General features: G+C 39.2%; 1 protein-coding gene across 3 annotated transcripts in view; it reads right to left on the bottom strand.

The window, feature by feature from the left end:
- Window positions 1–2,596: 2,596 nt before the first annotated feature.
- FAM117B (family with sequence similarity 117 member B) overlaps window positions 2,597–15,232 on the bottom strand; it is a 97,636-nt gene continuing 85,000 nt past the window's right edge. The window contains exons 8-9 of one of the 3 annotated variants that reach the window (XM_067548886.1): window positions 11,911–11,959; window positions 7,605–7,700 (exon numbers count right to left, since the gene is read on the bottom strand). In XM_067548886.1, the coding sequence (XP_067404987.1) occupies window positions 7,689–7,700; window positions 11,911–11,959 (61 nt within the window). In that variant the 3' untranslated portion in view covers window positions 7,605–7,688. Of the gene's footprint in view, window positions 7,701–11,722; window positions 11,960–15,232 lie in introns of those variants that run through there. The other 2 variants (XM_067548884.1, XM_067548885.1) reach the window with 2 other exon arrangements.

The raw sequence follows: 15,232 nt of genomic DNA on the forward strand, positions 1-15,232 counted from the left end.
GTCATCAAGAGCAAACTTCTGAAGAGCAGGAGACTACATTAACAGGGATGTTATCCCACACCAGCAAACATCTCCTCATCCTCACTGGATGAAGCTGTGATGCCTCCCCCACCATCAGTGGCGGGTGATTTCAAACTCTTCCAAGACCTCACTCAGAGTCGCTAATGTACTCAAAATCCCTCTTGAAGAGGTAAGGGAGTTGCACCATAAGTTACTAGATATACTACATACAGCCTCATCATGCATTGCCTTCCCATTCGAGGCGCTTCTAGGTCCTGCCAAAATTATTTGGCAAACAAACACCTACTTACAAGAGAACCAATAAAAATATAGTATGTGCCCTCCAAGAAGGCAAATTTTCTCTTTTTGTACCCCTCACCGAATTCCCATAATTGTAGATGCTGTGAATGCTTCTGGAAAGCAGTACCTACTGTATTAAATCTACCCCCGACAACAAAAAGTGAAAGAGGCTGGATCTGTTTGGGAGAAAAACGTATTCCTCTGCAACCTTATAATTCTGGATTGTGACTTACCAGGCCCCAAAAAGTATGACCATATGAATTATAGTAAACTTAGCGCTTTTATTGAACACCTCCCAAATGAACAAAAGGAACAATTTCAAGCTATCCTCAATGAGGATCAGTTGATCACTTGGATGGCACTACAGACTGCTCTAGATGATGTGTGCATAGCGGCCCGCTCAGTATCAACAGCGGTGGTAATTCCTGGCTATACCTATCGGGACTCCCACAGGAAGTGCAGACAACAGTCAAAGATCTCTCTTTTTAGGGTTCCAAGCTCTTCACCAACAAGACTGATGCCTTGCCTCACACTCTCAAAGATTCAAGGGCCACGTTGCGCTCTTTGGGGATCTACAAGCCAGTGCAGAAAAGGAAATTTAGTATGTAATCATACATAGATCCCACCTGGCCCAATGAGCCTCAACACAAGAGACTAAGAACCTGAAAAAAGGAGACCTCCAGCTCCAGAGATCTCAACATCACAGCCCTTAACTGCCAAACACCAGTTTTGATACACTGGTCAAGGCCCCAAGCAATCTATCCCAACATCACTTGCTGCAGCATACAACTGTCCCACATCCATTCAGAAATCACCTTGCTCTTTTCAAACAGAACTGGGAACACAACTTCAGATCAATGGGTCTTGGAGATCATTTCCAAAGGTACTCTTCCACTTCATCTCCCTCCCTCCTACCCATGTTCCCTCCCCATCACTCTTCAGGGACCTTTCTCACAAGAGACTGTTACATCAGGAAATAGATCACCTATTAAACCTGGGACTAGAGAACCAGTTCCCAATCAAGGGAAAGGTTTTTATTCCAATTATTTCCTGATCCCCAGGAAAAAGGGAGGTAGAGACCCATTTTAAACCTAAGAGCACTGAACAAATACATCAATGCACAAAAATCCAAAATGATCACTCTAGCAGCAATTATTCCCTCTTTAGAGTAGGGAGACTGGTTCTTGGCCCTTGACCTCCAAAATGCCTATTTCCACATATTGATCTAACCATCATACAGAAGATTCCTCAGATTTGCCATTGGCCAGGACTACTGCCACAGCCTCTTCTCCGCACCTAGAGTATTCTCCAAGGTTCTCTCTGTGGTAGCAGCTCATCCATGTACATTATGATTTACCCTTATTTGGACAATTGCATTCTCAAGGCTCGTTCCTAGATTATATGCCACTTGAAAGACCTTGACCCCGTACAATGCTTGGTGTTTATAGGGGCTTTTCTTGACAAAGTGCAGGTGAAAGTATTTCACCTGCTACAGAGATTTAACACTGATCACCTTAATACAGTTCAGGCCAGCCTGCAAATGTCAGCCAGAAATTGCCTTCAGCTTCTCAGACACATGGCGGTATGCACATTCATAATCTCATGCAAGAGCTATGCATTAGGTGTCTACAAGCAAGGCTCACATCTGTATATATGCCAAACAAGGACAGACTAAACAAACCCTTGTCAATGCCCTCCACCGTCAAAGATTCTCTACAATGGTGGAAAGACTGAAGGATTGTGTGCAGGGATCCCATTCATGCACGCCCCCCCCCCCCCAACATTGAGCTCACCTAAACAACCACAAAATTCAGGGCAAATGGTTGCCCATGGAAGTTTGATTTTCTGAGGAGCTAAGCACCCACACATCCCCTCTAAATCAATAGAGACTGCGGGACCCTGCACTTATTTTAAAAGTGCCCTGATTTTAAGTGCCTATGTACCCAGTTTTGAAAATTGTGACCACAATCTCAAGTGCTTTAATAGTAATGAAATTTAGCTCTTACATAGTGTTTTTTCATCCCTTTTGATTATGATGGATGATCCCTTTATTAACTTGTTGAACTTTGTCAGAGAAAAACAGCTTTGGTCCTGAGAGCTCTCAACTCCTGTTGACTACAATGGGAGTGAAGGGGGCATTCAGCACCTTGACTTCAGGACTGGATGAAAAGTCCCTGGTCCTCTAACAATATTCACTTTGGGAGTCTAGCCAGGCCCTTTATTTTTGGTCATGCATTTTTTTTGAGAAGGCAATAATTAAATGAAAACCAAGAATAAATGGAAACAACACACAAACCCTGTTTTGGACATATTTATTGAAAATGTGTGAATCAAGTCTGGGTGGGTAGGACAAGTCTGAACATTTATTCAAGAAGAAATTTTTTGCAGACATAGGTCTCACATCAATCTATAAAAATAGAAGGGAAAAAGGCCCCAAACAAGACTAATATGTGCATTAGGAGACAGAGAGGTGGATCAAAATACCTGTGAGTACCCAAACATTATTGGTCTTTGCAACTGCAAGTTACATATTTTATTTTCATGCGGTTTACCAAATCAGATTTTTCCCCCTAAAATTTTCATGGAGAAAATGACTGGCCTTCAGCAATAGAGAAAATAAACCTGAAAGGGAAAAACCTTTTTGATACCACTGGCATTGAAGTGATGTGCCGAAGTCACACTACATTATTTCAGAGATGGTGGGGGGGGGGAGGGGGAGAAAGAGAGTGCACTCTTATAAGGGGATTTTGCTTTACTATTTGCTACTGATGACACCAATAACAAAGCTAAATAAGAAGTCCTGAGTCTGGGCAAAGGATAATGGATAAATCATGAATGACCCAGCTGTTAAATTTTTCCCTGAGTACCAAAAGTTTATTTCTTTTTTTAATTATCCAAAGTTCTTTGCTTGAAAAGTTTTCTTGGCAATTTAACCCACTGGGAACAGGAATCAAAGTTGGAACATAAGCACCAAGAAATGCTATACTTGCCTTTGGCCTAAAATTCACCAGGACTGAGTTTTTTTCATGCATTTTCTAACAAGTGCATAAATGTTCACAATATCTTAATAACTTCCCCAGATACTACAATGATGGAGGCTATGTAAGTGCCTAACTATAAAGGCTCCTATTTTCCCCAATAGGATCAAATTTAGTATGCTCTAATAATTTCAAATTTTGAGATCTAGTAAATCATACTTTAAAATAAAGAAAAAGAATAGTCTTGAGGGTAAATATGTTCTTAATGAGCTCCTGTTGCTTTATGGAAATCTTTTAAAAAGTCAGCAAGAGTTTGGCTTCAATATTTTCTATCCTTTCTTCTGTACTGGGGACACATGCATGAAAACAGGACTTCTCTTAAAAGTTAATACTCCTAGGGTGTAATTCTTTTTTCTGTGACATCACAGTAATTTACTGGGATGCCACACACAGGATTATGCCATCAGGTGAGGAATAAGCAGCAGAAGCAAATGGAAGTTTAATAAGACTGTTTTCCTGTGCCTCAAGTAAAGAAGTAAGAAAAATATTCTAATAGTTGCAGTTGCCAATTTAGAGCTGAATTACAACTATTACAATCAGCCTTTTATACTCTACAGAGCTTGTGAACTCCATGGCCACTGGACTAACTTTTTAATGTTTGTTGACAATAAGGCCAAAATTTTCAAGTGTCCACTAACTTTGGATGCCTTGCTTTTGGGATGTCCAGTTTAGGATACTGAGTGCCTGATTTTCAGCGATGGTAAGCGCTCAGCCACCCACTGCTTTGAACTATGGTTGGGAACACTCAACACCTCAGCATATCAAGTAGTAGATGTGTCAAGTTATGCACCCATGTAAATGGTCACTGGACAATTTTTGACTAATATTAATAGAGAATTCAAAAAGGTAGCTAGTCTTGTACACTAGTTTTGACTGGGGATAGATATGTCACAACTAATTTGAAGTCTTTATGTCATACCATCTTTTGAGATATGTATGGAACAACCCCCCACCACACGATTTTCAAGAAGTTAAAAACCCATACAACACCATTTTAAGATCCATGTCTTGAAAATGACCTATAAAACTTTACCAAATACCTCCGTTCTGGAACAAGAAAAAGCATGAAAAATTTAAGGCTAAAGAAAATTTTTGCAAAAGTTGATCTTCAAACAGAAGCCATCTTATCACCTTAATTATGAGTCATTGCTGTGGCATGTTAAAAAAAAATCTAACATTAAAAAAAGTCTCTAATTCAGTTTTGATGTTTTTTAACTTGTATTAAAAAAACCCTATAATTTCCATTTGGTTCCTAGTGGAGTAGCCCACTTTTATATAGTACATTGTCTCATAATGCACATCTATGTGAATTATCTACAGGAGGGAGTAATGCTCAACTATTACAATAATGGGTACTATAGAAAAATCTAAGATAGGAGACCCCATTTCCTATTTTATAATATTCACTCAGTGTTGAACAAAGACATTAGGATGCAGTTGGATGGAGGACAGTTAATAACCCCAATACTAATAAAAGTCTTGCATGCTGACTTTAGCCCTTTGGTACTTAACTATCTAGTTAAGATCTCCTGATAAGCACCATGCTTGTTTGGCATTAATGGCAAAAGCACTTTACCTGTTACTATGAAGTAGAAATTAGTTTGGATGCCATACAAAAAGGGCTTGTGTAAGCATTCCCATCTTCACAAAGCCAAAAATCATATCAGGTTTTGTCCAAACCCTAATGCTGTCTAAATAAGCTATCTTGGATTTTATTTTCCACCATGATTTTAAAATGTTTTAGATAGAAGACTCTCTTAGATGTCCACAGAAGTTAGCAATAATTGGACATTACTAGTAAGATGATAATTTGTATAATGTAGCTTTGATATACTAGCCACTATTATCAAATTTCCTTCGGCCCCCTTCCTCCCCCCAATTTATTGATGTGGACCAAATATGTTCATTCATGATGAAGTCCTTTTACTCACTTGAGGACTGATTTCAGTCGGAATGAGTAAAGTGAGCAGGATTTGGTCCTCAATTTGTTAATTAATTTAGCAGATCTAATAACCCTATAAATAACCAATGCACTTAAGTGGTGAAATTTGGTTATCAGGTAACTTTAAAAAGGGGTGCTCATTATACCATGAATATAGCACTTGTGTAGGCTGGTGCATTTTACACTTATTCTTTTAGTAGACTTATTGCTATATGTTATTATGTGGGATATACAGGAACTATCCAATGTGCATCATAAGTACACAGAAACTATTAGCTGCTAAGATACATAAGTATTTTTCCTGGCTCAGGTCTCTGAAACTCAATTCTGAGTGCATTATACAAAGAACAAAGCTATTACACTTGTGATATGGTTCTTAAAAATATATAATTACAAACAGGCATGAGATTATGCAGCTGATCCATAGGAATTGTTTGTATGTAAGTTAATGAGAGCTGCACATACACAGTGGATGACTATTCAGACCCAAAGACTATATATTATGACACCACACTGAAGTGACTGAAGCCACGTCCCCAAAATAGGGCTCCTGTCAACTGATTTTTGTAACTTGAAGTTACTTTGGTATTAGAGCAGTTGCAGATGTTTGGACTATGATTTTTATCTAAAGACAAGAAATGTATTTTAGTACTCTGGGAGAAACCTCACTGCAGTCCCTGAACAAGCTCAATTTGAAACACCCTCCCCATTTTCATTTTTTATATCAACTGTCAAACAACCACAGAGGCATAAAAGAAACTGATAACAGCTGCAGACCAGAACCAGGTATCAACAAATCCTCTCTTTGAAACACTCGACAATGTTGCTAGTCAAAAAGAGAGAACATATCTGTTGTTGACTGCTGTGTAACAAATACCATGCCTAACAAACTACTACCCTCAACACACCCACAAAACAGCATTATGACACGGAGGAGGAACCATGCACAGTCATTTCAGTATCACGTGGCTAGGGTCTACAGTACAGTGATGAGCACAACAGAGTGAATTTTATGCCCAAAACTGATTCAGACTGAATTACACAAGTAACCAAGGGAGCTCCCAAGAGGCAAGTGGTAGGTTTTGTTTTTGTTTTTTGTTCTTTTTTGGAGGGAGGGAAGAGAGGGGATAGTATTCATTTTTTAACTCAAACAAAAATTATATGGAAAACTGATTACACTACTGGGACAAGTGCTCTAAAAATGCTATCTTCCACCCATGTAATTAAATGTACATAGGAATTCTATATAGGCAGCAGAAGTTTCAAGAACAATGTGGTTTACCAAAGCACAAAACCCTGATATAAAAAACAAATGCACATAACATACTAATATTGTTTTCTCTTTCCTTTTGTTTTAAAATTTTTGATACATTAAATTTAATTATTTTTATTGGGGAGTGGGAACTGTTGAACAAGGTCACATGATTGACACTGCTAAAGTATTTCAACAATCCTTTGGTCCCAGCAGCTGGAAAACAGCTGTGAAAAACGTACCACTCAAACAAGGGAAAACAGTGGCTAGGAAGGTATCTTTTGAACATCCTGCTATGTATCAGAAAATGCAAACTTGTTATAAAATATTCATTATCATACAAAAGATGGGTCTTGCAGTGCCATATGGTTACTTTTGCAAGTTAGAGTGGTTGGTGGCATCAGCTGGCTCTCAAGATTTTTGTTGTTGTTGAAAAAAGTCTAACAAGGACACAAAGTATCACGATAACTGATCCTTCCAATGGCAAATAATTATTGACAGTCCGTTTTACCAGTGCTTGAAAAAAAAAAATGCAGATGAGAAAGTGAACTTGACTCTTCACAAGCAGAATACAGCACTGCTTCATCTGCTGCTTCCTCCTAGATTGCTCAGCATGCTACCAATATAGTCATGGAGATCAGGAGAATAATACAGTTTGATTATGACAACGTCATGAGCTGTTAAAATGAGCAAATAGGTGTGACCAGTTACAACTAGTTTCAACAAGATTTTCCTTGCAGTCTTTCCAGAGACTTATCCCTCAGCATCTTCAATGTGTCCTGATTGCTGGAGTAGAGAGGTGTGCGGTATTACTGTACTTGTTCCACGAGAGATCCGGTCTTGCTCTGTATTTGCAGACAGAGAGGCCATAGCAATGGGCTGTAGCAAACTCGGTGTCATGCCAGAGGAAACAGTTAGGCTATGAGTAGCGCCTTTGAGTGTAAGATCCTGGGTGGGAAGAAGTGGCTTGAGAATACTGACAAGGCAGAAAGCAGAGCCACTTTTAGGAATGAAATTCACTTTGTTCTTATCAGGACAGTAGAAGGCAGGAATTTCATGCAATGGCTTTGGCCTACAAATAAAACACAAAACAAAATGGTTTAAAGCCAGCACAGAAAAATCAGATTCACTCTTTGGTAGAATGCAAAGTCTATCTTTAAAAGGTGACCTGCACAGACAGAAAAAAATTCACTATATTTAGAATAATTTGCAGCATCCCATACAAGAAGAGTAACAGGGCATCATCATGTAACTGACAGCATTTGTGACTTGGAGAAGAACAGACAATCAAACACTTAAGTTCCAAGTTGCAGACCAACTGTCGCCTGGCTTACCATGATTCAATATGGTACAACTATGGAAGTCTGCTACAGACTGCATCAGTCAGGCTTTTTAAGTGTGGGTCTACTCTGAAATGTAACTGTTCAAAAGACATTGTGTGTTTCCATATTTCTTGTTTCTCCAATGTCAAATCAACTCTGCCTTATTTAGAAATAGATTTTTCTAACTGCTAGCCCTGCAAACTTCTCCTAGGTATTGAAATAAAAATCAAGCTGCATTCTGACTTTTGCATCACCATTACTACAGATTCTACAAGCAAACTCAATTGAGCTTCTGCAACCCCATGGTTACACATTTGTAATGAAAAGTAAAGCATGGCTCCGAAACGAGTTAACAATTCTTGCTGATGTAGGAACCAGAGCAGAGCACAATTCACTCCTCCTTATGTTGTCTTGGTTCTGCAGAAGTAAAAAGTCATCAAAGCTTATATTTTTGACACTGAAGTTAGCAGATAGAACTCTGACTACATGGAGAAATGGTGTTGATAAGAAGGTGCCCATTTAACATGGTAACTTTCCAGAGCAAAACCAAGTTTGGAACAAAGTTTGCAACATATGAAAGGGGCAATATGTATAACTGGGGTTTTTTGTTTGTTTTTTAGGTTTTTGTGTCGTCCCCCCCAATCTGGGAGCTGGAGGGAAGGGTGTGCAGAGGAATTAGCATCTTCTACTATAAACATACCCATTTCCACTCCCACCACTTCCCATTCCTGCTGCTTCCACAATTCTCATCCTTTTTTCCCTTCCAGTATACTGTTTCTTTATTCCAATGTGGATAATAAAGGAGGAAGGGAAGTGATGAGATGGAAGTGGTGGCTGCTAAAGCATCACCTGGAGGGAAAAAGAAAGACCAAGCACTGCAGTTGTTGGTGCTTCTTTTACCTGATACCTGATTTGTCAACACTTGTGTTTACCAGAATTTGGCTGGCAAAGGGTGTGGTGTGGTTGTGGTAGACGGAGAAAAGCAGCAGCTGGGAGGGATCTATAACAAGGAGGAGAAAAGGAATTTCATTTTTGTTTCCCCTGCAGTGTACCAGCAGAGTTGTATATGCATGTGCACAGAAAAGCACTAATGGGAAGGAAAATGTGTGTGCGCGCGCATGAGGAAGGAAATTGTGTCCCTTTTATCCCCATCAATGGTTGTGCCTATGCATATGATGCAAACTAAGTCTAATTTAGTTTTTACAAAACCATACAGTGTTGTTAAATATACACATTATGGTACATTTGTCGTATAGGCCAGCTTCTAGTACACAACCTAAAGGAAGGTATCCAGTGGCAGTACAGTCCCTGAGGAGTCATGCTATTGGGTGTAAATGTTGTTGGTGGAAGGTAATATCACAAGAGGCCTGCCTTCCTCAAGGAGTGTCTTGATGTGCAAAGCTGATAAAAGTTCCCCATAGATCCCTGGACTCTGTGGGTCAAGCCCTCTGCCTCCTTTACGCTCTCCTCCTTCTGCAACTGAGGGTAGCGCTAGAAGGAAACTAAGGTGAATCAAAGTTTTCTGGACCCCCCACCAGTCATCCTTCTATGTGTTTGACTGCAGAAGGGTACAATATGGTCCTATATTATATGCAGAATACACCTCTTACTCTTGCTATTCAAGATATTAATTACATAATTAAATTTATTTCCAGGTCATCTTAAAAAGGTGTAAAGGCCATCATTGGAAAGGGAGATTCTGGGTTGGTGATTTCTGCATGTAGTGACATGTCAGAGTTTCACAATGGCATACAGTTCCAGAAGTAGGAGTGTTTAAAGCTTCAAATCCTCCTTTCTGAATAACTCTATAATTTGGAGGCTATATGCAGCCTACACTGCACTATAATATATTTTAAACCTATGTATAAAGTGTCCTCCTACATGGAGCAGAGTCCTGGAAAAATAGTAAGTCCATCCACTGCAAACAACTTTCAATGCAGATGTCTGCATAGAATAACCAAAGTAAAATAAACTGGTAAAATAAGTATTGAAGAGGTCCTAAAATGGGCACATCTACTTAAAATAATACAAGTAGCATAGAAGACGACAGACATTTTTGGGACGCCTTTTAAAAATGTCCGATATGAGGCTACCTAAACAAGCATTTATTTTCTTTGGCAACCCCAATGCAAGAGAAGGAAAGCCCAAACTAGAAGCATACTCCATAGCACAATAATGGCTGATGCAGCATTATTACAGCTGAATACAGAAGACATGGAAAAATGGTCCAAGATATCATGCACCTGATGGTGTGTCAAAAATGATAATATGTGTAACGCCATACCTCTCAATAAGAGTGAAATATAAATAGACTTCTGTACATATTTCTTTCAGAATACTCCTGTGACAGAAGCTAGTCTCTTCTCTAACACACTGTCCCATATACAACAAATATGTTCAGACTGGAGACTTTGAAGTACTTTTCTTCTGCACTGGAAAATGACTGCCAAAACTTCTTATTCAAGTAATTAAGTGACACAAACAAGTTTTTACTACTTCTTATTCTAGATAGCACTGCAGAGTTAACACAGATACAGGAGAATGAGTTGGATTTTATTCTGGTTCTTGCATCCTAAGGTAGAGCTATTAACTAGTGGTGGCATTTTCTAAAGCATCTAAGTGACTTAGGAGCATAAATCCAAATTAAAGTCAGTAGGACTCAAGCCCCTAAATCCCTTAGGTTCTTTTGAAAATACCAATCTAACTCCCAAAAATACAAGACCAGATCCTATCCTCAGTTACCTTTTGAAACATCAATAGATAGAATAGGACTGAACAGGGGTAACTTAGGATAGAATTTAGTCTGCAGAGTCTTCACTAGTGGTGATACTGCAGAACACAGAAAAGACAAAGCTTTATGTTCAGAACCCATGCTGAGTTTGCAGGGCTAGCCATTAAACAGATCTTTATACCTATAAAATAAGCAAATATGATCCTGAAATCACTGACAGACAAACATGGAACCAATTATGCTATTTTTATAGTCACTTTTCAGAGCAGAACTAATACATTAGTGTACTAAACTCATCACCAAGTTATTTACCAACTGCTACCCTTTCCTGCCTCTTCAGACACTGCCAGATATTCATATTTAGACAAACCATCCCTAGATCATACATCCATCTCTAAGGAAGATTTTTCTCCCTAGAGATCTCTTTTCTCTGCTCTACTACTCTCTATAAAATGGATATTATAATAAAGTGGAATCCGCTTGACTGGCGAAACCTTCCACTGTGTCCCTGTTCACGTCAGCCTTCTGTCAGATTCACTGGCATAACTGCCCAGCAGTGACCTCAGGTCACCCGTCTGCAGAGGGCTGCAAGAACTAGAACAAAATACTGGTGTCCATCAAGGATACAGACAGCCCTGAAAAAAAATCAGTTTAGTGGATTTCAGGCACTCCACTTTTTATATTGTGCCTTATACTGTAGCACCATAGAGGAATGCAGTTTAGCTGTGTAACTGCACACCTTGTGTTACTTACTTCAACTACTGTGTACCCCAAGAATCCAATCCTGTAAAGATTTACATACCAGCTTAACTTGACATTAATGGGGCTAAACACATCATTACAAAGTAAGCCCATGTGTATTTTTGAGTCAGCAATTTGTAGATGGATAATTAGCTGATTTACAAGTCAGACATTTTAAAAACAGATTATATTTTAAAGATGAGATGGTGGGCAATCAATGGAGACAAAATTTATTGGTTGAGAAAAAGTCTGGGAATTAAGCCTGGCAATGATGTGATTCACTGCATGTCAAAGCATGGAGGCATTAATCTAACCTTCTTAGGAAGATTTCCACAATTTGTCATTATATTTTTTGTTTGACAAAAGCTGGCCTAATGTATCAGCATCACAGAAGACAAAGGAGGAAGCCTTTCTAAAATGAGTGTCACGCACTTTGTGTTTTACTTTCTGAAATGGGTGTTATGTACCATTGGCTTAATTTTCAGAATGCTGAACATTCACAGCTCCCATTGACTTCAGTGGAAACTATTGATGCCCAGTATCTCTGAAAGTCAAACATTTATGTTAATGATTTCATTTGATACCTTTGGAGTATTTCTCTTTAGGGGCTTCCATCCATCCATTAGACTTGCCCTTGGTAACAGAGAAAGAACATGGATGTAATCCTCAATCCAGTATTTTGCAGTCTCTAGTGTTTTATTCTCCAAGTATAATTTCTTTTTGAGTACGAGCCCCTTGAAAAGCTACAGAGTTTTTGAAACAACTGATAACTGATTAGGAGTTCTGAGGCGATGACATGCTCAGTCCCTAAAGACCTTTCTTCCTCTTCATGTTGAAAATAAAAAGCAGCATTATTTCAATATTACTCTTACAATCTGTTATGTGTCTTCCTACATCTTAAATAATTTTAACTAGTAGTCAGAACTTTTGGCAAAGTTACAAGTTTATTACAGCATTTTCAATTAAGCCTTATTTTTTGGGGGAGTCAAACTTTTCTAAAAGAAGCTTTCATATGGAAACTACGTCTACAGGTGCCTGTTGTAGGAGCAATTCTTTTTTCTGAGACTATTCTTTTCTTTGCAACAAACAGAAAACAATTTTTACTGATTTTACAAATTACAAATACAAAAAGAGGGGGCAGGAAGTCACATGAGTTGGAATGTTGATGGGCGTTAAACCAGCTTGTAAAATGTGCCACAGGAACTTTAATGACTACATGTGGTCAGGGGTTTGGTTTTGTTTCATCTAAAAGATGGCAACTCCAGCCGCTAATGCCCCCTAACAGTAAACAGATGCACTAGTTCAGTGCCAACTCAGAGCCAAAATATGACTTCCTTATGTAGGTACTTGGGGTTGTAGAGGACACAAAACGTCACCTCACTCATCTGCATATCTTTTGTAATAGCCCGTCACAATTCCACTCCTTGTTCTCAAAGCAGCGCAGGGACTGCTCCCCTTCCTTGTCTTTCATGTGAGGTATGACACCGCACAGGAGTGGAGAGAAGCAGAATCACTGCCCCACTGGCTCTGCATTGGCCCATGAAAGGAATCAGACACACCAGGGAGAGCAAGTAGCACTAGTGTAATAGACTGTGTTGCCCATAAGTCTCTCCTTCTTCCCAGCGTACACACCAGTGAGCTCAGGGAGGGATCATGTCTCCCTGGAGATTTCCTTCAGGCCTTCCCCTTAGGGCAATGGATCCACATCATCCCTCCACTTCGGTCAATGTCTAAGTAGAGAGTGCCACCCACCAACTCACCAAGGGACCAATCCAAAGTCTATTGAAGTCAGTGGAAAAAAAGACATTCATTGACTTCAGTGGGCTCTGAATAAGGCTTTTACTCCTTTTCCTGTAGCACATACATTTTTCTTGGACAGAACAACTCCATGTGCTGACTGAGTTTAATTATACGTAGTCTATGATAGCTAATGAGATCATAGCCAAGGTGGCATATATAAAATAAATCAAACCAATTTATACCCACCCTATTTAGCTGCCGATTTACACCTATTTAAAATATTCTCATCATTCTGTAACTAATTTGGCAATATTGCTGTACTCTACACATAAATTATTGACTACTGCACACTTTTGCCTGTTACAAAGGTCTTGTAAGCCTCCAGAAAAAGGTGTATTATTTGCATAAATTATGAACATTTACATGAGAGTAAATATCCATCTCCATAGATTATCCTATGCTAGATTTTCACTATTTTTCATCAGAAATAAAGTACTTATAACCAGTTTTACTAACCTTCTAGTGCTACACGTAATCTTTTACACAATGTTATTATTGGGTAACATTTTCTGATGGGAAGAATGATTGCTGGCATGAAGGAGGTTGTTTTTTTTTTTATTAACATATCTTTCTAGATTGTTCCAACTGTTTTACATATTATTTCCCCAATTATTTCAAGCATTAGTAAAATACTAAATAACAATTCACATGCACACAAACATACACTACTCACCCTCTCAAACTGAGGTCAGCTTGTTAAACAAGTTGCCAAGACTTCAAAGAAGTGAGATGGAGGTCCACATGCAAAAACTGTGTACATGCATATTAGTATACAAAAGTCAACTGAGTATTATTTGTCCATGCACTTATATGTGAGTGTGTGCTGTTACCCCATTTGTATGTACAACATTTGTTTCCATGACAAACTGTAGATTCTTTCATGTGTATGTATTTTCCGCCTCCCCCACGTATTGCAAATGGACCTCACCACCATTCTAAAACACTTTGGCTCTTGATGTTTTCTTCCAGTTTAACTACTGCATTTTTCTACTGACTCAGGTCATCAAAACTGTAGGCATTAAAGCAGAATAAGCTTTAGAAAAGACAGGCTCCTACATTACCTCCCCAGCCCTGAACCGCAAGCATCTGGTCATTTTTTCCCCTTAACTTCTTCCCCGCTCAAAAGGCCTAACTTTGCAGTGATCTTTTCTCTAATAGATGAGAGATGAACATATTCTCTTCAGAGCTTATCAGTACTGTTCAACCAGAAAGGCTGCCAAAAAACAGCAGGGGACTCTCTCTCCTCCTAGGAACGGAGCAGACAGCCATCACAGCACCATCTGTTTTATTTACCCAAGTACAAGTGAATGTTGAGCTTCTAGTGCTGCTAGAACCAGGGCACAAAAGTCTCACTGTCCCAATATACCTAATTTCAGTTTGGAAGAGGCGCGTCTTAAGCCAATATGAAGAATACACAATATCTGTGTCAAAGCACCTATTGCAATTTCTTCCACTCAATCAAAACTTTCAAGTAGTTTATTCCACTTATGTGACTGATAAGCAGTACCCCTAGCACTCAGAAGGCAGGGCTTGGTGTTTACCTAAACAAGGACTGCCCTACCAAAGTTTGCATCCAAGATGCGGTTATGGCGTAATGGATTGTGAATGTATGTGTCAATGATCATAGAGCAGCCCTGCATATATCCAATATGGAAATATCACTGAGGAATGCTAGAGACATTGCTTGCGCCCTCATTGAATGAGCTCACACCCACTGAACGGGCATAGCCAAAATTATCTCATATGCCATCTTGAAGCAGGATGCTATCCATTTGGGTATCATCTGTGAAGAAGATACCCAAAGAAGAAGAAACAAGGCAAAGCATGAAATGGTTTAATCCTGCCAAGATAAAAAGCTAGGCATCACCTGACATCTAAGGTATGGAGATGCTGCTCCTCCGGAGATGAATGGGGCTTAGGAAAAAAAACACAGGAAAATTTACCACCTGATTCAAATGAAACAGAGACCACTGTAGACAAAAATTTGGGAGTGTGGTTGTAGTCACTTTGTCTTTGGAGAGTTGTGTATAAGCAGGCTCTATCATCAAAGCCCGCAACTCAGACACACTCCTTGTGGACATTACCGCTACCAGGAAAGCAGCTTTC

The sequence above is a fragment of the Emydura macquarii genome, unplaced genomic scaffold (assembly GCF_026122565.2).
Source record: "Emydura macquarii macquarii isolate MOO-44397 ecotype Brisbane River unplaced genomic scaffold, CSIRO-AGI_Emac_v2 contig_1253, whole genome shotgun sequence".
Taxonomy (NCBI): domain Eukaryota; kingdom Metazoa; phylum Chordata; order Testudines; family Chelidae; genus Emydura; species Emydura macquarii.